The sequence below is a fragment of the Pseudonaja textilis genome, chromosome 1, assembly GCF_049901715.1.
Source record: "Pseudonaja textilis isolate UNSWEBS1 chromosome 1, rPseTex1.2, whole genome shotgun sequence".
In the NCBI taxonomy this organism is placed as follows: domain Eukaryota; kingdom Metazoa; phylum Chordata; class Lepidosauria; order Squamata; family Elapidae; genus Pseudonaja; species Pseudonaja textilis.
The window spans coordinates 173,649,027-173,675,234 of record NC_141990.1 but is presented as its reverse complement, the minus strand read 5'-3'; the positions used below and the strand labels follow the sequence as shown (position 1 = coordinate 173,675,234).

General features: G+C 35.2%; 2 protein-coding genes across 6 annotated transcripts in view; one reads left to right on the top strand and one right to left on the bottom strand.

Annotated features, from left to right (window-relative positions):
• CCDC150 (coiled-coil domain containing 150) overlaps nucleotides 1-4,298 on the top strand; it is a 35,294-nt gene extending 30,996 nt beyond the window's left edge. For all 3 annotated transcript variants that reach the window (XM_087919767.1, XM_087919768.1, XM_026696869.2), the window contains one exon: nucleotides 726-4,298. In XM_087919767.1, the coding sequence (XP_087775893.1) occupies nucleotides 726-830 (105 nt within the window). In that variant the 3' untranslated portion in view covers nucleotides 831-4,298. The remainder of the gene's footprint in view (nucleotides 1-725) is intronic.
• GTF3C3 (general transcription factor IIIC subunit 3) lies at nucleotides 1,269-26,202 on the bottom strand. Of its 3 annotated transcripts, none has more exons than XR_015740708.1 (19): nucleotides 25,950-26,175; nucleotides 23,227-23,329; nucleotides 21,171-21,349; nucleotides 20,620-20,743; nucleotides 18,784-18,975; nucleotides 16,982-17,147; nucleotides 15,862-16,009; nucleotides 15,048-15,120; nucleotides 14,403-14,477; nucleotides 13,264-13,367; nucleotides 12,304-12,475; nucleotides 10,653-10,855; nucleotides 10,359-10,460; nucleotides 7,960-8,086; nucleotides 7,464-7,701; nucleotides 6,110-6,300; nucleotides 5,549-5,639; nucleotides 4,483-4,635; nucleotides 1,269-3,278 (listed from the first exon to the last, which is right to left on the bottom strand). XR_015740708.1 is itself a non-coding variant. In XM_026696870.2 (19 exons), exons 1-19 carry the CDS (start codon nucleotides 26,049-26,051, stop codon nucleotides 3,156-3,158), a joined length of 2,700 nt encoding a protein of 899 aa, XP_026552655.1. In that variant the 5' UTR covers nucleotides 26,052-26,202; the 3' UTR covers nucleotides 1,269-3,155. The 3 variants fall into 3 exon arrangements, 1 of the variants encoding a protein (XP_026552655.1); XM_026696870.2 differs by having other exon boundaries at nucleotides 5,515-5,639; nucleotides 25,950-26,202; XR_015740706.1 differs by lacking the exon at nucleotides 1,269-3,278 and having other exon boundaries at nucleotides 4,529-4,635; nucleotides 4,968-5,639.
• Between the last annotated feature and the right edge of the window lie 6 nt (nucleotides 26,203-26,208).

Genomic DNA, 26,208 nt, shown 5'->3' with positions numbered 1-26,208 from the left:
CACTGAAAGATAGGATTTCCAGCTGATTATAAGAGCTGCCTGAGGGAAGAAATTCAACCTGAGAGTGGAACTGCACACTGTTGAAATTGGTCTTCTCAAGTCTCTTCAAATGCTAGATGTTTTATGCAGAGAAAAATATATCTTACTGCTGATTTGGAATATTTACTATCATCACCATTCAAAAATGGAAAAAAAAACCTGAGTACCTATCAGTTGCATTTAACACATATGTAAGATCATTTCTTGGACCACCTTCCCCTTTATCTGAGACTACTTCAAAAATCTAGAACTGAGGCTATGGTCAACTTTTTGAGGCTTTAGGAAAATAAGACATGACTTACTGGGCTGGAGGAAAAAGTTGGCAAAATCGTAAATTTTGCTTTTATATCAGCCATGGCTCATTTACTCATATTAATTAATTCTAAATTAATTGCTTTCCAAGCTTAAAAAAAATCTGGCTTCAGGTATAATTTAAATTTCACCTACTGCTATTTTAAAGAAAAAAATATTCTGAAAATTAAGATTGATAACTGTTTCTTAGTTTCTCCCAAGAATGTTCACTGCAGAGATCTAACTACTAGATTTTTTGGAACTCAAATGCTTGTACATGTTAGTTTAACAGATACATATTTCATTTTGGACTGATTAGAATCAAAGTATGAGGTCCTCAGTAGATTTGGCATTTTCTGGTAATTCTCAGCTTTGACCAAATGTTCTATCAACAGAATAAGCCAGTGAGGATCCCTAGCCAGGCCTGCCTGAAGCGGTGGGAGACTAAAAATCACCTGAAGCACATGTCCAGGAAATATTTAACAGAACAAAATAATTGATGATCTGCTTACCCAGGAGGTTCCAGGATGTAAAATATGACCCTGCACCTGTGAACATCATGTCTCAGATCTAGGGCCCCAAGAACGGTGATGTACCTGGAAGGAGCCAAATGGTAGATCATTTCAGCATGATCCTCCACATACTGATGTTAACAGAGGAGATCTTATATGGACTAGGAATGCTCTACACTAATGAAGAAAAGTCCTCTAAACTTTAGGTACTAGGTTTCAACTACCAAGTCTTTAAAATGCCTGTGTGGAACTTTTCAGACCGGAAAACTTCAAGTTTTATTAAAAATAAATTATGTGCCTCAATCTTAAACTCTTCCTGAGCGAATAATTTCCATTTTTAAAGTTACACATAGGATTCAAATCTACACGGGGATAAGTATACAGAGTCAACCTTGTAATACTATATACATACTATACACCGTGATATAATTTGTATATCTTGTATATTAACAGTTGTGCTTTATTTGCAATTCAAGAAAGGAAAACTATTTGGATTTCTTTCTTTATAAATGGCAAGTCTGAAGCCTTGACCAGACTAAATTTTATAGAGTAAGACTGGCATCCAAATACATTTTTCACAAAGGGGATCTTCGTGAGTCCTCTCAATACAAGGCATAGCTTGAGCAAATACATCACCACCAGAGATAAACTGCCATGAGAGGAAAGATGTATGACAGAAATACTTTCATCACTATTAAAATTATAGTAACAAAATTCATAATTCAGTCTATTTTTCACACAAAAATATTTTACTATCTGCTCTTACCTACTTGTCTTAATCCTCACCCATCATTATTTGGGAATTGAACTATTCGGTATGAGGTGAAAAAAACAATATAAAAGCCAGAAAGTTAGTAGTCTTTTACAACGTTGGTGATTTTCATATTTACGTACATGTAGTACAAAAATCATTTCATTAAAAATCTTAAGTATGCCATTTGACAATTCACCGAACTATAAAATATTTGCTCAGATTTCCAAATAAAACTCTCACCAGGATTTGGTTCATAAATATCAAAACAACTGGCCTTTCCAAATATTTTCACCCTAAATCAACCTTTCCTTACTTCAGTGTCTTCCAGACTTCAACTCCCAGAACTTTCAGAAATTATCTGGTAACTGGTATTTAGAAATAGAAATGACAAGGGAATCCAGATTGAAGAAGATTACCATAAATCATGGATAACAATTATATATTTTTGAATTTTCTCTATTCTAGATAACCACTGTATGGTATATAAGCATGCTATATATCTTGTAGGGATGTGGGATTTGTTTTTAAGAATAAAACATCCACTTTTTTTTATAACAGTTGCAATTTGTATTTTATTGTTCTAAAAAAAGAGCAGTGATTCCTCTTCTTAAACTATAAAATGTACTACAAGTCAATATTGTTTATTTTTCTTAGGAAATACTTTGACACATAGAATAGTTCAGTGGTGGGATTCAATTTTTTTAACTACCCGTTCTGTGGGCGTGGCTTGGTGGGTGTGGCAGGGGAAGGACACTGTAAAATCTCCAGTCAGAGGTGTTATTTGCAGGTACTCAAATTTCCGCAACTGGTTCTCCAGAACTGATCAGAACCTGCTGAATACCACCTCTGGAATAGTTACTTTAGACTGCCACATCTTTATAATAAATTCATTTTCAATAGGTTGTTAAATGTAAAGAAATGGAACCTGATTTTGCCCTTTGTTTTATTATCATATCCTGAAATAACAGTTAAACAGTTTCTCTTCTGTATCCTTTTTAAATAAGAAAAATACACATATTAATGTGAATGTTCATTTCTTCCAAGTGAAGAAGCAGAAGTTGCTAAGAATTCACCATTCTTATAAACAATAATGTACTCTAATAGAACAAGGGGCATAACAATCCCAACTGTGGCCTAAACATTGGGTATATTGTAAAGGTTAGTAAGAGGCAGTACTTTTCTGGAATAAGTTTTGTGTATCAAAAAGCTCTTGATTCCTGTACAGATTCAAATTGGCCGTTGGTTAGAGGGTTAGGATTAAGTTTCCCAGAGAAAAACAGCTCAACTTTCAACTCTATCAAGAAAGTTCTTAGACTTCTTCTACCGAGGAAGTTTTAAGTCGTCTTGTATTTCTCATTCAGTTTTAAGGAGAATCAGAGTGTTGAATTATATGATTCAAAGGCTGGAGTCCATTCATAATGTCTCTGTCTTGATCATTCTTCCATCAGTCTCTTCCAAGTCTCCTCATAAAAGCAAAAAGCAGACATTGTTTATAGAACTGCTTTTCCTTTAGAATCAAGGAAAGGAATTCATCTCACTGACCAAGTATATAACTGTCCTCATACAGTTCCGTATGTATACAACAGTTTGCGAGCCACTTGAATATTTCCACTGCTGTGATAAATGAGCGACAAATTGAAGGCGATATCTTTTCGTAAGTCTGTCTGGTCAGCTTCTATTCCCTAGTTTAAAGAAGAAAAATCTATTTTAACAAGTCACAAAATATCTTTTTCCCAGAATTCATGTACATACATTTATATATGAATTTATTATTTACTTTTAAAAAAATTTAAGGAAGTTTAAAAAGAAATATAAACTAAGAAAAATTAAAACACAGAGAAATCTAAGAAAGGAAGAAAAAGGCAGAAAGGAAAAAAAAGTAGACAAATAGAATAGAAAAAGATACAAATAAGATGCTACCAATCTGCTTTATAGTGTTATAAATAGAATTTTAACTGTACACTTATTCTATAGTTACAACATGGACTCTTTATATAATCTATCTTATCTAATCATCAAAACCATTATAAGTTAGTTTTTTTCTAGATATGGAAAAAAACACATAAGCAGTTTCTAGTCAGCAATAAACAAATATTGTCTTTCCCTGAATCCAAATCTTTAGAATAGTTTAATTTTGAAAAAAAAATCCTGCACATGGAAATGTAATATGGTAATTACATTTTCTGGAATTTTCGAAAACAACTATAAGTAGGGGCAAATCTTTTACCTCAGCATATTGCAAAACTGACTATATTCTGCTCGGTCTTTTCAAAGGTTTTAAATGGCATGTGACCACACTTGGAACAGTAGTAAAATATATTGGTTTTAGTTATGATTTTCTTAAATTTCAGAGCAGAGGTTGGAATCATAAATGCTTTGTGGGATAGGCCAGAGAAGACAAAGCAGGTTCCCTCCAAACAGTTTGGGGAATTGTATCAGCGCTATCAGGAAAACCATAAATACTTAAAGACATAAAAGGGAAGAAATTTGGCATTGGATATATGAATGGCCAAATTGAAACTGTGGATGATGGTGGGGGATCCAACTGAAAGGGGAAGCTTGTCAAATGCTGATTTGTTATTCTTTTCATCAAGAAGTTTATGGGACAGTCGACATTCACTTTATAAAATATGCATGGTTTTAAGTCTCACATGTTTAAACTAACAAACATGTCAGAGTTAAAAACATAAATATTTTATAAACACCTTTGCATAATTATCCTAAGATGCCAACATGGGTATGCATATTCTGTCTATTACTGGTGATGAAAACAGAATTGGAAATGGGGGATACAGAAATAGGTGAGCCCATAGAGGGTGGCATTTTGTGGAAATGTTCATGTGTCTTAACATTCAAATCCTAATCAAATTCTGTTCCATACAGTACCTCTAGGACCAATGGAGGTAATTCCAGGGCCTTTTTGTAATAGTGAATAGCAAGATGTACTAATCCCAGTTGATGAAGGGCACGTCCTAAGTTGTAATAAGATTCTTGACAAGAACCACGAAGGCTCAGGTATCGTTGCAGGAATGAAAACCCCTAAATACAAAAGGAAAACTTCACCAGTGCAAAAATTAAAAATTATAAGTAACAATTGAGACATCAGAAGTAATATTGTCAGACTTAAATTCACACATGGCCACCATTAAATACAGTAAAATATCTTATAGTAATATTATTCCATATGATACACTTTGGAAGCAAAAGCTGGACTTTGAAGCAGGAGGCTAGGAAGACAATTGAAGCTTTGGAAATTTAGCGTTGGAGAAGACTTCTGATAATACCACAGGCAGCCGAGAAAAATGGATTATGGAATTATCAACCTAGAATTTTCTTTCGAGACACAAATGATGAAGCTCAAATTATCTTACTTTGAACATACTGTGTGAAGATTAACTCTCTGGAAAAGGCTCTGGGAAGGATGGAAGGAAAGAGAAAAACAGAACCAGCACCATTGAAAAAATATATGTGCTCACTAGGAGTTGACATCATTAAATGATGGCATTTAATCAGTCCCCACAATGTTGTACATAAATATTCCACAAAGTATTTTGCAGTAGTACATCTCCCATCAGTAAGACTATTAAACTTCACTAGTTTATAAGTCTTGGAAAATGTGGATAACAAATAATAATGGGATTGAAAGATATTGTTGATTATCTTTTCTTCTGAAACACTGCACCAAAAGGAAAAACAAAATAAACATTCCCAGAACAATTGATAATACTGATCAACCTGCTTACAACCCAGCACCAAACATAAAAGATGTTTCATGCAATTTAACTTTTACAAGAATATATGGATTATTTTTACAGTCAATTCTTGAAGACTTGCCTAAATAAATTTGAAGGGAATTTTACGCCGTTTAGCGTGAGATAAGGGTGTGCACGTGAAAGTTGTGAGAGAAAGACAACAGACCTGTATTATGAGGGCATGCCTTTTTAACACATACTTCTGAGATGCCATGTGGATGAAGATCAAGCCTATGCAAAGACTATATAGGGGTTCATCTGGGTTAGTACGGAACGCTTGTACATATTGTCCTGCAAAAAAACAAGCAGCGAAGATTTTGGAATGTCATTTATTACTACATATATTTAATTGAAAAAGCTTTCAAATAAATTTAAACCAGCAGTACATCTATGGACCGTTTTACTTTTTGAAGTTTAATAAAAAACAGCCTGGGCATTTTTGACAGAATGGTTGTAGTGGAGTTTGCTTATCGAGTGGGAAAACTCCACTACATATGGGCAAGTTGGGAATGACAAATCACAAAGCCCTCATTTACCACAAGGCATATTGATGAGGTTGCTGTCCATCACTTATCCCCTCTGTTGTTTCATCATAGAATGATGAAATGGTCCTGCTTTAATCCAAAGCATTGGTAGCAGCTATTCTCCATTTTTGTTTTTGCAAAATAGTAAAACCACAGCTTCTAGTATTCCAGTTTCATGCACAAGACATAATTCTACATACTGGAATTGCAATTTTTTAATAACAGTAAAAATCATACCAAGGGCGTGCTTGAAACAACCGGACACAAAAGCATTGTGGCCATTTAAAACACACAGTGCATGATTGTCTGGGTTCTTCAACAGTAATCGCAAACAGAAGCGATGGTGCCGGACATCTTGGGAATGCATGGTGATTTGGTTAAAGATATTCCAAAGCTGAGGCTTACTGACATGTTCCATTACCATTATCCTACAGAAAAAACAGGTGCTTTTCAGATTGCTTGCAAATGACAGAAAAGTTCAGCCTACAATCACTGAGGACAACGGGGTAATCTAGTCACAAGATGGCCTCTCTTTCCTCCCTTTTGTATGTCTCTTGTAATGAGCATGTTCTACACCACGGGTGGGCAAACTACGGCCCGCGGGCCACATCCGGCCCGTTGGTCTGTCCAATCCGGCCCGCCCCTGAAAAAAAATCGCTGGGCGTGGCGTATTGCCCTGCGCCGCGTGGCCCCCAAAGCTGCAAAACAGTGCGGAGCGCTCTCGGGGTAGGAAAGAAAAGAAGAACTTTGCAAAGGCCTTGGCTGGGAGTTCGAAATCACCTTCGAGTGCGACCTCTCCGAAGGTGAGTCCCCGCCCATCCCCCTTTTTTTTCCGGGGCTTCCAGGCTTAAACTTTGCAAAGGCAAAGTTTGCAGGCGGGAGCGTCTTCCCGCCGAGGAGTGGGAAGGGTTCCGCCCGGCGGGCAGGTGGGCTGCTTGGAGCGGGCTGCTTGGAGCCACCTAAAGCTAGGTTGCTGCTGGTGGAGCCTTGCCCTGTCTTGGTGCCCCGTTTCCCGGCTCGGCGGTCCTGCTCGGGCTGCACTTTAAAAGTCTGCTCCCAGCACCCGAGCAACTTCCCAGCAACTTGAGGCTTGCTTTTTCCTCGCGGGCGCTCACGAGGAATATATTCTTATATATAATTTGCTGCATTTTATAATGGGCCCTTTATAATGGCCTTTTATAAAATTGGTTCGGCCCTCGAACACAGATCTGATTTTCCATGTGGCCCCCTACAGAAATTAATTGCCTACCCCTGTTCTACACGGAGGTTCAATTCACAGAATTACACTCAAAGGAAGACACCCCAGACCATTCACTACTATGTTACTTGACCTAGAACTAGTCTCTTTCAACAGACATTGGGTCCTTTAACTAAAATTATTTTTTCACCAATGCTAAATTGGAGGAGATGAAGATGGAGTATTCTGAAGATATGGCACATAGGTAGGAGGTTTGCTTGAGGCGAGTCCTTAGTAGAAACAAAAGATGATCTAAATTATCTAACAAAATACTGTGTCAGTAATAAGGTTTTAATTTAAAGAGGATTTGAAATGAATTTGCCTTAATCCAATGTGATTGTTGAGATGACCCACCTGATATAATTATAAGCTTTTCTAAAATTCTTGTCTAAAACTGCTGCAGAGAGACCAAAGTATTCCAGTTCTTTGCGCTTCTGCCGATCATCATAGAATGAATAATATTCCAGTGAGGAGTCCACTAGCAGTTCTGCCTCCTTGTATCGTGAAAGGTCACACAATGCATAGATTGCCTTAAGGAGAAGGTTCCACCAATCGTCCTTTGCCAGAACACTTGTAAGCACCAAAAATATTGCTAGGGTGCAACCATAAATCACTGTTAATTTTTACACGGACCAGAACATAAAACTAAAACACAATTAAAAACATTAAATAAAAATCTGAGGTAGAGGTTATCTTGTGTGGATTCAATAAAAGGAAGGAAGGAATATTAAAAAGCCTATTGTCACTAAAAAAATTGCTCAAAGCCTACTTAACAAAGGTCAGGTTATCAAAATTTATAGACTGCAATAGACAACTATTTCCACAATTTGAACAATTTAAATTGTCTTACCTTTCTTTGTTGTTTCCTGGTCATCATTATCAGAGATTTTATCTCTTGAAACTTTTATCAGATAGAGATGTCTTTCTCCTGATTTTGAGCTAGATATTAAACATACCTGAGCTCTGTTCATGGCTACCTGCAAGTTGAAACACATCTGAAAATAAGAACTACCCTACATACTTTGCTTTCAAATAGTTTATTGATTTTTCCATTTGTAACTGCATCCCAGAGTTAACAAAGTGAACAATAAAAAGTGCCAAAGATCTATGACACAGTTGGCTTGATCCAATTACAAAGCAGATTAAATTTACCAAAACCCATAAATTTTCATTGTCTGAAGTCACCCATAGATAAAACTGTCACAGCTCAATACAGAAAGACTCACATCTGAAACAAACTGCACACAATACCTTTCAAATGTATACTTTTTCTCTTATTCTGCCTAAATACCACACATTTATTTAATGTATATTTCTATGCTATTTCCTATATGATCTCATATTGAAGAGACTTGCATAAAAGCTATTAAAATAATTACAAAATAATTACACAAAACAATAATAAAATACTAGCTCGATGCTATGAAAGTATGTGGTCGGGCTTAGTTTTTGGGGAGGAAAATAAGGGGAAAAAATTTCTGCCTCTTCCCACCAGCATCCATTGGTATTCATCTGGCTCGCGTCCTGTCAGTGTGTGAGAGTTGAGGGCTGTTTGGAAACTGAAACAGTTTTTGCGAGCAAGGAGACAGCAAGGAGCCTGGGCATGGCTTAGTTCAACTGTTCTGTACTAAAGCGGCTTAGTGTTGTGAAACTGAAACTGAAATTCCTCTGTGTTTTGCATTTGGAACAGATTTCTTTTCAGGTGGGGAGGGGGAGTAGAACTCCTTAGCATCAGAGCATGTTAATAATAATATATGAAATACTAATGCTCTGATGGTCATTTCAAAAAAATCCTTTCTTAGTGAGCACCTAGAAGCCAAGAGGAACGTACGTGTCAAATTTCAATTTTGCAGGCTTTAGGGTTCTGGAGATTTTGTGATAATGCATGAGTGGTATTTTGCTTTACATATATAGATTTGTATTAAAATAGGTGGGGAGGAAAAAAAAGATAAAAATATTTCAAAATTCATAATCAGATACCTAAAAAGGGAAAATGGGGACCTCACACACTTCAGACAGGGTACTTGTTGGCACCCTCAGAGGAGTCCTTTCACTAAGTCTATAGCGATGAAAGATTACTTGACCTCAAATTGTTTGCAATCTTATATACCAAACTAAATCCTTCACCTGAAACAATAGCTACGGCTATAATAACAGCATGTTCCAATCAGCAATCTGACTCCTACATTCTTACCCAACTCTAAATTCTGGACCAAGTGCAATGGCAGCTTGTATAATTATACATTGCAATCATCTAAAGCCTATGATGACTAGGGCATGAACAACTATGATTAGAGGTTTGATTCCAGAAAAGGGCATGGTTGGTAGACAAACTAATCAAGGAGAGAACCAACTGGAATTAAGGAGTAAATTTCTGACAGTTAAACTGACTGATCAGTGGAACAACTTGCCTCCAGAAGTTGAGGGTGCTCCAACACTGGAGGTTTTTAAGAAGGGATTGGGCAACCATTTGTCTCAAATGATATAGCATTTCCTGCTTGAGTAGGGTGTTGGACTGGAATACCTCCAAGGTCCCTTCCAACTCTGTGATTCTGTTATTCTGCATGCTATAGACGGTAATATCAAGTGGTACTAAGAGATGAACAAAGTTGCATTCCTTTAAAACAAAACATCAGAATGGCTGGAGCCGATTCTGTCTTGACACCAGGACTGAACCAGAATGAAAAGAACTGAGATGATAAATAAGGAATCTGCAGCTATTTAGGCAGATCTTCGCCTAAAAAACCCAGGATATTTGTATCTGGTCACCTATTAGCATAATCTTATAGATCTACATAGCTTCTTCAGAAGAAAACAGATCACTGTCTTCTCTAGAGTAGATGGTATTACTCCATCTCCCAAGCAATTGAACTCTTTTGACTAGCTTGCATAAATCAAGCAAGGTACCTATAACCCCCACTAATATTGTGTCACTCCTTTCATATCTTAAAGCAAAAAGTAGACTGAGTGTATGTTCTGCTTTATAAATTAGTGTGACGACAGTATGAAACTGTCTATAGCTATCATAGATGACACGAAATCACAGATCTTCTCTGATAAAATAGCCCCAGGATGAATATTGGCATCTTCTGTAGCCATTTAAGGAGGGTTCTGCAACAATACATTGGGGACCAGGTAATCAGGGAAGTTGCTGAGCATTAGAATGGGTGATCCTAGTCTTTCTCATTGAACTAGATGAGAAAGAAACACATGAGCAGTGTGACGGAAGAGGTAGAAGAATTAACGTACCTTTAACAGCATGGCTAACATGGTGAGCAAAGAATCTACATAACCGTACATGTTGCCCTGAGAAAACAGCAATGTTGAGCGATGAAGCAGCAATTTTAATTCCTAAATACAGAAAATTGGGTTACAAAGGCAAGATCATTAGCTGTTTTCGATCTGGATCCCAGATCTTGGGAAAGAGCAACTGTTCCCTCCCCAGCATTTTTTCATTCCAGCATCTTGTTTCATTCTTTGAGCAATTTAGCCCTCCCATTTCAGATTTCAGAATAGAATTAACACCATAAGAGAAATGCTTACTTGCTGAGCAGCATTGGCATCCTGTGCCAGGGTATCTGGATCATACATGGGCTCAAGTGCTTCTAGAGCTTTCTCAGGCCGGCCCAATTGCTGTTGGAGGATAGAGAGAGAGATCCTTGCATCCAGATGCAAAGGGGTAAGGTCAACCACTTTGGCATAGCTCTCTGCAGCACGATCTATATAGCCCAGCGCTTTCAAGCATTCTAGAAAGGAAAGGTCCTTTTTTATAGTTTGTGTTCTGAAGGGGTAGCACAGAATCTTTAATTTAATTTTATTTGTTATACAAGGATTTCTTTAAAGCCAGTCAGTAATATTCAGTTTCCACAGCTAAAGTGGTCACAAATATAATTAAGACCTATGATTCTAAACATGAACACTGCTACTGAATTCCCATCTCTTATCTTAGAAGGAGGGAGCCGGAGAAAACATGGGCATCATAGGGAAAATGTTAGTGGGAGTTAGGAACTCTAATAATTAAGAAACAGGAGTATAAGTAAGTAGCAGGGGAAAAAGCTATGCCCATCAGTCTTATTTATTAAAAAGACATCATACAGAAGAACGATGACACTCCAAAACATTATCATTAAGAAACAGCAATTAACTGTTATAGCTTCATGCACATTACTTAAAGTGAGCAACTGATGTTCATTAATATGACACAACAGCAATTAAAAAGTGCTTAGCATTTTATAGTACCTGAGTCTGTCTTCCATTGTTTTGTAAAATAAGTTAGCATTATTATATACTAATAAATAGAAAGAATGACTACAGTCTCCTGCTAGGTATATGAACCTGACAAAATCTGAACCTGGGCAGCTTGTTTTTAGACACTACTTTGAACTGAATTCAATAATCAGGTACAGTAATTACTAATTACATATAATAACCATACTTCAATTTTTTTGTTCAAGAAATAGTTAACAGACCAAAAATCACGTCAACAGATAATAGAATTTAAGTTGTTGAAGATTCAGGGTTAAGTCTTAAGTTATGGTTTTTCATATTTTGCTTTTCAGAGCTTTTAAGGGCACATATTGCAGAGAAGCCATAATACAGCACTTTAATTGTGATCATTTTATTACATAATTAAGGATAGATAACATGCTGCTGTAACACCTCATTCAATCAAACTGTAAATACAACTATTATGACTGGGCTGATGTGCCCTTAATGAAAGCAATAAGGATTCGATATCATGGATAACAATTTACAGAATGGGCAGATAGAATTTTTTCACAAGACTATTTTATTAGGAGAAAGCAGAGGGAAGTACATGAGATACATTTATTCTCCAGTTTTAATTAACGTCTATTTTCGATGTGTGTATTTTAGTACACTTAGGAATAATATTTTGTTGAAAAATTGCATCTATTCCCCAATATTATGTTTTAAATAAATGGTCTTTCAAAAGTGACTGATGCTTACATATAAAAATCTTGTACATAATCAAGTCACAAAAGTACCATATACAAAAATGTATATGCATGTTTAGTGCCAGGAAAATCTAACATCCCTTTCAAGACACATGAAGATATCACCTTGGGGTAGTTCCCAGCAAAGTGCACACTCAACTGCAACTTTAAATTGTAAAAAGCAGAATGTGTTACTGAGCCAGAAAATAACTTATCACATATTAGGATGAAGCAGTTACCTGCATGTCGGAGCCAAACAACAGCTAAATTATATCTTTCAGAGCACACCAGAGAACTCAGGAGAGGGAGGGCCAAATTGTATTCTCCAACATCAAGAAATGCTTCTGCAACATCAAGATACAAATCTCCCATATCTTCAGGATTCTGTTCCACTAAGATAGTCAAAAGGAACTTGCAAAAAACAGAAAAACAGAAAAATTAAGGATACAACTAAAGAAACAGATCCGTTGCTTCCTAAGACAGGAACACTAAGCAGAAGAGTTAGGCTTACACTTCCTTGAAAAGTTAGAAAAGACTTAAAATATATGTATTATAAACACCAGAAGATTTGGAAGACATTAAGCTTGGAAGGCTGCAGGTTGGCCCTAACAATTTCAAGGCCAAATATTACCATTAAAGTATCCTAGCTTAATAGGATACTTTAAACTTGCACAACATATGAATTATTCCTATAGTAATCATCCTGGTGGGTCCAGTTTCTCCCTATGGATTTCATTCTTCTTTGCCCACCAGATCCCTTTGGAGAGTCTGGTCTTTTTCACACCAACTCGAAACCTAAAACAAAGTCCATACAAGTGTATCCTATCGCTTGTAGCAATTGCTTCTTGAACTCATCATTACAAGAGGTCCCTGGAATTGTCTGACTTTTTTCTATGTAAAAGTATAGTTTACTGCTAGAACATTTTTAAAAAGAAAATGTAGCTCAGGGTTTACTGAAGTGTCTGCTATTTCAAAAGCAACTCCATAGTCACATAGCAAACTGAGGGGATTTCAAAAGTAAGTTTTGCAATTTCTCAGATATATCACTTTCTAAATGGAAAACAGGGGGAATTCCTTAGTTTAATTAAAATTCTAAATGAGCTAGTACAGGCTTTCACTTTCATTCAGTTTTTGCCTCAACAGAATACAACAGGATTGCGTAATAAATTATATTTTTCTTAATTTGGTTCTTGACTTACATTGAGAGGCTCCAAGATATTCAGATGAATCAAACATACCATGAGTTTCACAGTAATATCAATGGGAACACCATCAGGTATAGAGCATGTAATTTTTTCTGAAGCTAGAAAATAACAGGATCATTATATTACAAAAATATTTACATTATATTGTAAATATTTTACAATATATCATGTACATTATATTTTTCTCAACTACTTTCTCCAAATAAATACAGGCAGTCCTTATTTAATGACAATTCAGTTGTCAAGCGAAGCAGTCACTAAGTGAAACCATGACCATGCTCATAATTTTACTTCAGCTTTCCCTTGCTTTACAGACCTGTGAAGATCATAAATGTGAAGATTGGTCACAAAGATACTTTTTTGTCACCACATAACTGGAAATGATTGTTCAACAAGGCAGTTACTCGAATGAGGACTACCTGCAATCCATAAATTTAAAGGGGGAGTTTTGAACCATTAATACATTTTGTTTCTGCACACAAAAATACACTTTTCATAAAACAGACGTTTGTCTCAGAATAAATGTGAAAGAGTTCAATCTATTGCAAGAATAAATATTCAAACACTAGACTTAGTACTCTTTATTTTAGTTTTCTTTTATGTGCCTTTATCCAATATTTACTTACTTGTTTTCCCAATATAAGATGATGTAAAGAAGAAAACAAAACATATTCACAAAATATATTCTGTACAGTTAATAAGATTGGACACACTGACATACAGTATTTGCAATTTACTCTTCTGAGCCTTGAAGCAGGTGTTCCTATATTGTCTAAGTCTTACTATATAATTTGTCCTCTGATTTTGTTAATCTTGGAAAAAAACTATAAAATATCTCAGGACTTGTTTTGAGGATGGATAACAGTGTCTGGAAGATTATAATCCATAAATTTTAAAAATTCAGTGCAGCTGTTTCTAACTTGCATGGGGCACAGCGGAAGGAACCAGCTGGCAGGACTCATGTGGACAGCTAACCTTAATAGAGGGCTGAAAAATGAAAACAAAACAATCTGCTTACAGCAACAAGAGCCAGCTGCATTTATTTATACAGTGCCACTATTATGTCCTGGTATTTATATCCTGAGAGATGCAAACTGCTCATCTCAGCAATTTTTAAGAAATTGCACACTCACATGCAGAATTGGCTCCAGGCACAAATTCTTGCTGATCAATTGTTGTTCCTGGATCTTCCTGACCTTCCATTGCCTCTACCATGGAACAAGGGGGAAGAACAGGAAAAATAAAGCATACACCGAATGATTTATTGAAATCATTCAATAAATATAAAATTACTCTGTATAAAATTACACATCAATAGACTTTTATCAATTGACATAAATGCACATGGGGGGGGGGGGGCAACTTATTTACCAAAGCACCTGAAGGTAAGAGAAGAAACAATAAATGTAACCCAATCAAGAAAAGAAGCAACCAGAACTAAGAGAACATTTCTAACAAAGTGAGAACAATCAACCAATTGCCTCTGGAAGTTGTGGGTGCCCCATCACCAAATGTTTTTAAGAACAGACTAGACAGACATTTGTCAGAAATAGTATAAATTTCCTGCACGAGCTGAGGGTTGGACAAAATAACCTCCAAGGTCCCTTCCAACTTTGTTACTGTTATTTATAAAGACTACGTGTATTTATTATTAACTACTATAATGCCAGTAAAGAGTTAAAGGTACATCTATAATCACACCAGAAAGCCTGACTATTTCAGAAGATGTAACTGTTCCATATAGAGGTCAGCACAATGGTCCTCAATCACCCTAATACCTTTTTTATCTGCTGAAGTATCTTTTTCTGCTTCTTCCTTTTCAAGTACAATTCCTGAGCAATCTGTAATAACCTAAAAGAAGAAGAAATTATTTTGGTTGTCAAGAAATAAAAAGAATGAACCTAGAAAAGGGCAATTTAAGAGGGAAAGTACTTTGAGAACTAAGAGGTAATTTAATGATTCAAAGCGTCAAATGACATAGAGTCACTACAGGGATGAAATAACTCAGGAAGTATGGGGAAAGTCACTGAGAGAGTGCTGCCTAACAGGAAAAAATATTAAAAGAAGATGTAAGAAATATGAACTCCCACCACTTCCTCCCTAGCAATAGCCTAAAAGCAACATAGTTGTATGGAGATCACTAGCATAAGTTCATTTCAGCATAAAATATGGCTCTGGCATGCTCAGTTTACCTCTAAAGAAAAGTTAATTCTGACCCATAATTTTGGACAAGAGGACAAAGACAAGAGTTTTAAAGCAACACAGAATGTTCTAATTTCAGAAAATGACAACTCATCCAAAAGCAGAACAAAAGATCTCCGTTTTTCTCCTAGATACTGATACTCTCTGGTCCAAAATCCACAGTTGGGAGGAGCTGATATTCTGTATGCAACTTGGGGAGACATACTTTTCAACAATTATTCCTTTGGAATCTGTTAAGTGGGAAACCTTCATAGTAAGAGGCAACTCACAACTGGCAGAAGGGCAATCTTAATTCCTTGAATAACAGATAGTGCACCTCTTTATCCATATGCATTTATATACTCCCTATACTATAAACAGACAGCAATCAGATTAATTTAATATGCTTACTGCTAATGCTTTATCATACTGCTTGTTGGAAATATACAGCTCAGCAGCTATATTAACGTCTTCCATGGATACAAGGCTTTGATGTTTCATAAAAGCTTCTTCCATTATCTCAATAGCAGCAATGATATCATTTGCTTCATAATAACTTCTGTGGAACACATTAGTAATGGGGTAGTAGTAAATGCAAATTGTAATACATCTTCTGTATTAAAAATACATGAATTATTACAATATTTTCTGGGCAAGAAGAAAAACAATAATCCTCATTGAAAAACGTTGCGAGTATCAAAATGTAAACTTAAAAGCAAGTCATGATTCTTCAACTCATAATTTATATGTTTTTATTCAAAATTAGGTTCAGCAAGAAAGAAATTAATGTCATTTCACCAATATACAACCTATACAGAGCAGCTGTGATTGATCACAGAAAACAATCTGATTGATGACTCCTTATTATGTTGCTGAAACCCAAAACTCTAAGTCATCATAATTAGAATTAGTCTAAAGTCAGAGATCTGTAAACCTTTGAAAAATGTAATTATCAAAAGTGAAAGCAAAAATTCTTTCTTATGGCCAATACCAAAGATGGAGAATAGTGATGATAGACAAGCCTAGGGCAAAGCTTTCTGAATTCATACCACTCTAAACCATGACTTGAGATAAGGTATGATCACAATCAATGGGCTTGGCACCTGTTTTGCGATGTTGCAGCATCCCACAGTCATGTGATTGCCATTTGAAATTTTCTTTGCCAATTTCAAACAAGCAAAGCCAATGGGGAAGCTAGCAGAAGTCACAAATAGCAACTATGTGATGTCTCACTTAACTCAGGATGATTGGTTTAACAATGGCAATTGGGAATGCCAGAATTTCCACTGCTAGGAAGCAGTCACATGATGTTGCACTTTTTTATCACCTGCTTAGCAATGGAAATTCTAGGCTCAATTGCGGTTGTTAAGTGAGGACTATCTGAATTCCAAAGCATCCAACCAATCATAACATATCATTTCTGTATCCTGCAATAATTAACTATACCAACATGTAGAAGAAAAAAACCTACTCCATTAGAAGCTGATGTTTCATTTCAGTTCAGCATGACTAAGTGTTCCACTCTACTTACTTGGCCATATCTCTCGCCAAAAGCATAAAGCGTTCACCATCAAGAGGAGTCAGAAGATTTAAAATGCGTCTGTAGCCATCCATTGCTAGTTTGTGCTCCCCTAACTGTTTGTAGAGATTTGATCTCTCCCACAAATAACGCATGTTAGTAGCATCATACTTCAGAGCTATAAAAATGGAAGTGGTATGATAAATCACTTTGATATTTTTAATCATTGGAAGCAATATGCAAATATATTCAATGGAATAAATAATGAATTTATTTATGTTCTTCTGAACACTGCATAGACTGTTATAAATATTGAACATCCATTTTTCAAGTAACAAAAAATAGGTTAAAAAAATTAAGTTAATTTATGGACTTCCAGTGACTATGGCTGACTGACCAGTCCAGAATGCTTCTTCTGGAACAAAGTCTTTTCAAGTTACAAACAAAAGGACTGAGTTCCCTAACTTTATATAACTCCTGGGTTAGGGAGAGATCCCAAATCACCCCAGAGGATCCTCCATACAGAGGCAGCCTCCAAGGAATCTCTGGAGTAGCACTCTGAAGTAGCCAGGTAAGCCTTTTAGCTGGGGATGTAGGGCTTCAATCACTTAATTGTTGAAAAACCACCCACTTCAGAATTTATTTTTCAAACAGACAATGTCATACTTTTCATTTCTTAAATCTTTATTTACTAAGCTAAAAGAGACTCTTTTCAATCACAGCTTATTACTCCTTGTTGATGATCTGTGCCATTTTCAGGACATTGTTAATGTTGAATCACAAGGAGGAAGACTGACATAGATGTTGTAAAAAAGATAGTGCTGACTACTTTTTTACTTTGAGGAAGAAATGTAAATGTTTTTAAAAGTGTTAGTTTTATCTTGTCATTTTTATGAATTTTTCACCTTTGTCACTGGGAGTTATAATTTGCATTTCTTTATTTTTTGGCTGAAATCTTCCAATTTTAATGGATTTTGATTGGCTAGAAGATATCAGCTGATTTATAAAAAGCTTTCCTAAAAAAAGATTTATTCTTTGACCACAAAAGGGGGCTAAAGTACCGAAAATGAAGCAAAATAGGTAATTAAAGCAGAGAGAGAACATTGTTGTGGAGAAGTATTTAAACAAAACAATTCACTCCATAAATCAATTATGTTCAAAATATATCATGAAAAATGAGCAAGGGGAACAAATTATTTAAGCAATTTGAAGAAAGATTCTGTTGTTTTGTGTATATAAAGTGGGTTTGAAAATAGGTCTTTTTCCATTTTTTTTATTTTTAAAGCTTGAGTAATTTTTAAAGCTTGCAAAATATTATTGAAAGTGAATTTGAAAGTACATTCCTATATACTAAAAGAAACTTTAAAAAATGCATTAGAATTTTAGTCAATCGTTATATTTCATTTCATATTATCTGCCACATCTTTGAGACATTATAACTTAATATTCTCCCACACAATTTCATTCAGAGTACATGAAAAGCTTTCTAACAGAACACTGGCAAGCTATCATATAGCTTTTAAAAACTATACATTTTACCTGTCATATCAGGATCATCTATCACTTCGTACAAAATCAGTTTCCCATCTTGATTTGGTATGTCATAACAAAAGACAAGGAGACTGTAAATATACTAACACGCCTAAATCTCTCAACAAATAAACATGAGACGATCATCAAAATCAACTGAATGAAATTAAATTCAGTAAATACAAAGACTAATCTGTAATGAAAACAATATTCTGACACTTGCTGCAAAATAGACAGCAAAGCAAATATCATTAAATGATCTATTATGACATCAACTGGTTTACCTTTAGAATAGCAAAAGACAGCCTGTTTAATATTGTCTTGCTCAAGTGACATTTCAGCTAGCCTGACCCACTCCTCTGTGTCACTGGGATTTAAGTGAGCAGCAATTAGTTCAAACTGCAAAGATTTTTCCATATCTCCTTGGTCTTCATAAATCATAGCAAGAGTGGAGAATGGCTCATAAGCAAGTGGAGCTGTTGGATGTCAACAGAAAAATGGGTTACAATTCATAATCATTTCAATAAAAATGCCTAAATTTGTACATTCTGCACCTAGAAACAATAATCATTTGAAAGTGTTTAAAGACAGATTAGCAGCCAATTTCTGAATATAATGCAAAATGCTGTTTTTGACCTGTAAAACTATAGCAGCTTAGACTGGAGGGACCATGAGAAGGATTTGCTGCATGGACCCACCCAACTGTTAAGATCTTACTCTGAGTCCCTGCTTTGAATGCTGTAGCCTAGAGAGAGGACAGATAGTTACAGAAATTGGGATCTTTTCCAAACTTTCTTCAATGACACCAAAACAGCAAAATTTTAAATCATTTGGTTGCCACTGATGTTATTATGTTAGGCAGGTTTTAATTTTAAAAAAACAAAAGCGTAATTCAAATATGGGTATTTTTAAAGAAAAAGAAGCAGTTTATTTATTACAAATATCTGAAGGCTTAGCGGGGAAATGTGACTTTTCTCCATTTTTTCCCCAGGCCTTTTTTCCTCCTAAAAAAAGGAAAAAGAAAAAGATTTAAAAAATAATATTCTGTTGTTTAAGAATTGTAATGGGAAAACTTTAATCTAGCACTATAGTTCTTGTATTTAAGAAGATAAATAGTGCCATACACCATGATGCACTAAAGTACGAAAGAAAGGATTCAGCTGTCTATATCTGACTTTTTATGTGAAGATCAGGGGGTCTGCTTCTTGTTAAGACCTCAAATAAAACTCTTTTACTATTAGGTTGATAGTTTCCTACTTCAACTTCTTTTTCTAATTTACAATCTGGCAAAAAATTAAGAGAGTGTGGATCTTTTGGAGTTTCATAGATTATAAATTTCCTTATAGAGAATATTCAAAACATTTTAAACAAAACACAATTAGTAAATGTAGTTACAGTATTGTCTGACTTAATTATTTTTTTACATTTATCAGTAATTGCTATGTCAAATACAGTTACTGTAAAAATAAACTACGCTATTCATGTTGTACTGCAGATTGTTAAAATAGCAAAGTGAACTTAAATCAGTAGAGGCTAATATAAAAATAAATACAGCATATATTTTAACTTTCTCCAAAATTTCATTCAAAGGACAACGAAAACATTTTCTGAGCTTTCAAAATGTCCACCAATGTAACATTTCTACAGGGGAAAGCAAGCGTAGCCAAAGCAAAAAGTGGTCATACATTAATTTTAAAGAGTACTTTTTAAAAACCATCTATCCATGTATTTCCTTATAGGTTTATTTCTTCTATTCCACCTTCCTGAAAAGAAATGTTAAAAGTAAACTTTTCAAAGCTTGGCAATAGCAGATTGAGACCCCAAAGTGTTCAGAAACTGTGTATGGGTTAAGTTTATGCACCTATGTTACCATACAATATAACGTAACCAAAAGAACATTGCTAGAGCAATATGGCTTTGAACCACACATTTTCTATATTGGGAAAATTGAGAAGAAGTTGCAAAAAAAACCCAGGAGAAAGTGTAGTTATAAATAAAAACACAGAAGAGATTCAAGGTCAGCTCTATAATGACACTCTGAATTGTCTTGTATTAATATTAGGTGTCCCTTCTGTTTATTCTCAGTAACAAATCTCACCCATAGAAGCATCCAAAGATACCTTGTCTTATGATCTCCATGCACATTAGAATGGCTTCTTCATGTTCCCCTCGAGCAAATCTAATGTTAGCTTCACCCATGAGGCCTCTCAGGGCACGAGGCAATTTACTGCGTGGACGTTTTTCCTAGAAACAGATTGGTATCAATGTATTTCAATAAATTCAGTTTTTATTACTACTTACAAAGAATAGTTTTACAATATTTTACAATTTTACAATATTAATATTTTACAAAAAAAGAAATATATTTGAATTGAGGTTGTTTATTGAACTGTTGATTTAAACTGTTGTTTGTGCAATAGCCATGTACATTATTTAATATTTAGTTTATATCATATACCCACACAGAACCCACTTAATCAAATTCTATCATAAGTATTTCCAATTAAGCAAAAAGGATGTGCATGCTTCAAAAAGGGTTCAGAAGAGATGCTTCAGAATGCACAAGAATGGGAATTCAATTTTCTTTGGGGCAACTAGGTCTTTTTTTTTTAGGCTTCCTCATAAATCTGAAAAAAGATGTGGCTGCTTTAACGACTCTTATATTGCTTGCCTTCATCATTTTCTTAGTCTCTCTATTAAGCACCATCTCCAGTGCAAAAACATCGCCAGCTGTAGGTTGCTCAGAGATCTCATCATCTTCCTCCTCCTCTTCTTCTTCTTCATCATTCTCTCCCATCATGGAAGCAAAAACTCGATGGACAGATTTACTGATGCCATCTGATATCTCTTCTGCTCAGAGAGAAAAAGATTAATGATGTTATCTAATCAATCATGTAAAAGAAGGAAGTGGCCATAAAAACATAAAAGTTAATTTCAAACAAAGAGAGAAGGTCAGATAAAGGAAATAGCAAGAAGCAAAGAAAAACTGAAGGAAAATGGTAAGCACAGTCATGGCCATGTGATTTCCACTTAGCAACTACTTCACTTAATGACCATCTTGTCAGTATCTGTTGAGGTAATTCCCCGTTAGGAGAATGAGCGCACACAGGGAGACGCAGTGAGAGTAGTGAAGAATAACACACACACAGCACACAGATACACTGTATAGTAAAATGTAAGTTTTTACTTCCAATAAACGTTTCAGCAAAGTCCAAACAAGCAGTCCAAGTCATTCACAGTTAAAGCGGTCAGTTTTCAGTCCAGGGATAATCCAAATAACAAAGTCCAGTATCAAAAACAGTTCAGTAACAGACTTACATCAAACCCAAGAAGAACTATGATCAGTCACAGTCAATAAGGAACAGCAACATTCTCAGCAACAGGACAGGAACTAAACAACCCAGGTTTCTGGCTCCATCTTATGGCCGTTTGAGGAACCACACCCAATTACAATTTTAGCATTCCCTTAAAGAGACAGTATTAAAATGTCTATCCTGGTTTATATATTTTCCAACCCAACTGTTAGGTGACTTACACTCCTAACAGTATCAATTGTGGTTACTAAACAAGGAGTATTTGTATTAAGACATACATGTAATCAAGCACACACATAATCAATAAGAGTAATTCAAGTCTTTAAAATAAATAGGCAAGATTTTGGGGTGATAACAGGAATTAGCAAGAATCTACAATATTTCATCTTTACCAATCCTCACCTCAGAAACATAATGGCAAAAATAAAGTCAACTATTATTATGCTTTCTTTTCATGGTCGCATAATATAATTCTTTTGTCATATGTTTTAACTTGAGTTGTATATTGCTCAAATAATTGGTATTGATTGTCCAGAAGTGCAATAAATTAGAATAACTAATATCAGTTAAACAATAAATTAATGAAAATAAAAAATTGATAAATTACTTGAAAAATTAATGAAAATAATAAAAAAGAAAAATCATTTGAACATATATAAATAATAACTAAATTCAAAAACTCCTTGCATTTGATTTATACCTATCTCCTACTGCTAAAAGATTCTATATTCTATACAAAAGAATCTCTTCTGTTATAATGGTCCTAGGCATGGGATTGATGTTTATAATTTGTTTAAGGAGATTATTTTGTTATGTTGATTTCATTGTTTATCCAATTGTTTTAGTCTGAGAGGCTATGTGTCTGATCTTGATTTTTAGTTGTTTTTATGTTTGTTTTAGGTTTGTATATCACTTGGAGTAATAAATAATAACTTTCCAAAATTTCCTGCTTCTACAGATCATTTTCAGCCACAGAACAACCAACAAAGACTTCTCTGCCTATAAAAAGACAACCTGACAGTGGAGAAAATCAATCCCATTCCCATTTTAAATTTTTTAATGGAACTCCTGAATATTCTAAGAGTATTGTTTCAATAAAGGCTTTGTAAGTATTCCAAGAATGGAGAAATAATGTAATAAAATGAAAAACTATAAAATGTTTTCCTTATTAACAAGGAATTTGAAGTGAGGGAGGGCCAGTTTGGCCTAATGGCTAATACACCAAACTAGAAATCAGAAGACTAGTTCCAATTTTGGTACAAAACCAACTGGGTGACTGGTCTACTCTTTCAGCCTACAATCTTATAGGCCAACTTGAACAACAAGCCAGTCAGTCAACTCCTGTTGCAACCAATAGATCAATACTCAGTGGATCTGAAAAAAAAGGATCCAAAGAAAGCACAAAAAAAATACCTTCTGCTTCCATATGTCCTTGTATTTCAGTAGACATTCCTTGCCCAGAAGTAGAAGGGCCATCAAGGTCGTCTTCATTTTCTTCAGTGAGTACATTTTGTCCCTGGAAAGATTAAAAAGGAAATAACATTAATTTTATAATATTACAGGTAGCCCTTAACTTACAACCATTTGTTTAGTGACTGTTTGAAGTTAAAACAATACTGAAAAAAATGCCTTATGACTGTTTTTCACATACAATCATTGCAGAATCCCCATGGTCATGTGATCTTTTTTTTTTAATAAAGTTTTATTTGGGTTTTCACACATATAAAATACAAGTAAAACATCTTTTTTGAAAATAGCATGGTCCCAGGTTGAACTTCTTTATACAGACACAAAACTCAATTTCATGCTCCTTTTTGTGTTCTATTCCATATCTTACACTATTCTACATTTCCTATATAGATTTTTCCCTCTTTTAATTTTCTCAATTTTATTTTGATTATCTCATCTCAATTCAAATCATTATATTTATACTTTTGTCTGTTCTGTTTCAATTTCATATTAACTTTTCTCATTAAACAAATTTTCTCCTGTAGTTACTAATTGGAGAATGACACCTTTATATCTTTTAATTACATCTATTCAACTCTTATTTAAACTTCAATATATACCTTAAGGTTATGACCTTCAATATAATACATAATACATCCAATCGAATTCTGCTTGGTACATTCTTATAATACACACTATATTCTTAAAAAAAAAAGATTATAAATATATGTAATTATAAACCCTCATTCAGTTCCAATTCAGTTCTATCATTAATAATCATTAAAATCTTAACATCTTTAATACTTCTTTTCAATTAAATATCATACCTCCTTAAAGACACAAATAATCTCCATAATTTTTCCCTTATTTCTCTTCACGTTTTGTAAATCATATTCATTTTGTTACATTTGTTTATTGACAAGCATTCCACTGAATTACAATAGCTATTTTATCAAACATTTTAATCATACATTGTTTCATATTTTCTAAAATTATTTCTGTTTCTAATATAACCATACTATCTTATGTACCTTTGCAGAATCCCCTTTTCCATTAAATTTTCACCCATTATCTCTAAATAGGCCCTGTTTCTCTATATTTTGTTTCTGTCCTTTATAACTTCTTTTCCTTCCTTTCTTCCCTCTCATCTTCTCCCTCCCTTTTACGCCCTTGTCTCTCTACTTCTAATTTTCTCTTCTGCATTTCCCTCTTCTGTTGCTTTCTGATTTTATACTTATTTTTCACTCTAATTTTTTTGGAGTTGTTTTTCCCAATCTTAAACTTTCCATTCTCTTTCCCCCCTTTCCTTTTTTCCCCCCACCTAAGATTACTTGTTGATAAAGATGGCTTCTTCTTTGTCGCAATCTTCTTGTTCTGCAGACACTTCTTGTTGTTTCTCATAATTCCAAATCTCCATTTCTAAAAACTGAAATACGAAGCCAAAAGAACCTCTCCCTTCTTGTGCATCTTCTTTGTACTTTTTAAGTTCCATTTTCAGTTCCTCTAAAAGTGGAGCCATTTTAAACAGTTTTAAACAACCACCTGATTGATTTTAGTCATTCAAATACAATAACCAAAAATCCAGAAATCACCAAGTAATCCAAATCGTCCCAAGTTATTTCTTCTTATTTCTTTTTCCACTTTCTCTTCCTGGGGTTTTTGTTGAGATATTTCAGTTAAAATATATCTTTTGGAAGTCTTGTTGAGATTTTGCTGTAAATTCTTTTTAATTCCAGGCAGTCTCCTCCCTTCCAGATCCTGCCCTTTTATTCTTTTTCTCTCCTTTCCTGTTTTCAAAAGCTTTTGATTATCCAGAAATCTTTATTATCCCTTTGACTTTTTATTTTCAGCATTAAATGCCTATTAATGTCAAAGTGGATTTTTTTCCAATTTCTTGCTTAAGTCTCTTAGCTGTCAGTATAGGAAAAGGAAAAAAAAAACCCAAATCTTTTCCTTTTTCTCTCTTCTTCGCAGCTTAAAAATCTTAGGGAACAACGTTATTGTTTTTTTTTAATAGTTTCAATTCCAGGATACCTTATTTGTTGTTTTTGCTGTTTGACCCGGTCAACCAAAACTTTCTCTTCTTATTTTCCTCCTGCACATTCTTTTCTGGTTGAGTTCCTCTTTGTGGTGGCCAATTCTGACCACCGCTACAACCGCCTTCGGGAAAGGGAGTAATGGCTAGCTGGGGAGGAAAGATGTGGCTCTCCTCAACCCTGCAGGCAGTTTCCCCCCTCTTCACCATCTCTACAGGGTGGCTTAGCCCCAAAACCAGCCGGCTCGGGGCGCTCCAGCGGCGAGCACGGATCGAAGCCTCACAGAGATGAGGTTTCGGTCTGTCGCCAAAGAGGCTCAAACCGGAAGTATGAAAATTGCTACCACGTAGTGGTCAGTCGGATTTTTGTGCTCGAAAACGAGCCCTAGATCCAGTATTTGTTTTTATCAGGACAAACGAACACCATAAGACGTATCCTTTCACGTACCTTGCGTATTCTAATCTATTAAACTTATTTTTAGGATTTGATGAGCCAACATCCTTATTTAAAATGCAAGCAAGATATCGGATACCTGAGTACATACACACTACTGAAAACGCGGAGAGGACAAGCCATAAGGTTCCCCCTTATAGACCTCATTATAGAGCACAAAGAAAATTGTGAATAACTGCGACGCAAAAGAAGCCCCACCTTTCTTTCGCAGCTTTTACGCTCCTCTCGGCGACGCTCAAACTCCTCGAAAGAGATCTTCCCTTCCAGATACTCAATTAATTCGGGGCTGAACCCCGACATTTTATGATTCACGGAGGAAACAACCGTAACCCAATATCAAAAGCCGCTCCTGCGAACGGCGGGGACCCTATTTTGAAAGGACCGTAATTCCTTCGCCGAAAAGAGTCCGACTTGGAATGAAGAGAACGGAGCATGCTGACTGCCTACCGCGCATGCG

Excerpts from the sequence above, each read along its gene's own strand:
- GTF3C3 (XM_026696870.2), bottom strand. The coding sequence starts at position 26,051 with ATGTCGGGGTTCAGCCCCGAATTAATTGAGTATCTGGAAGGGAAGATC. Across the intron at positions 10,461-10,652 it reads ATGCCAATGCTGCTCAGCAA|GAATTAAAATTGCTGCTTCA; the intron begins GTAAGCATTTCT and ends TTCTGTATTTAG. Across the intron at positions 6,301-7,463 it reads AAAGCTTATAATTATATCAG|GATAATGGTAATGGAACATG; the intron begins GTGGGTCATCTC and ends TTTTTTCTGTAG.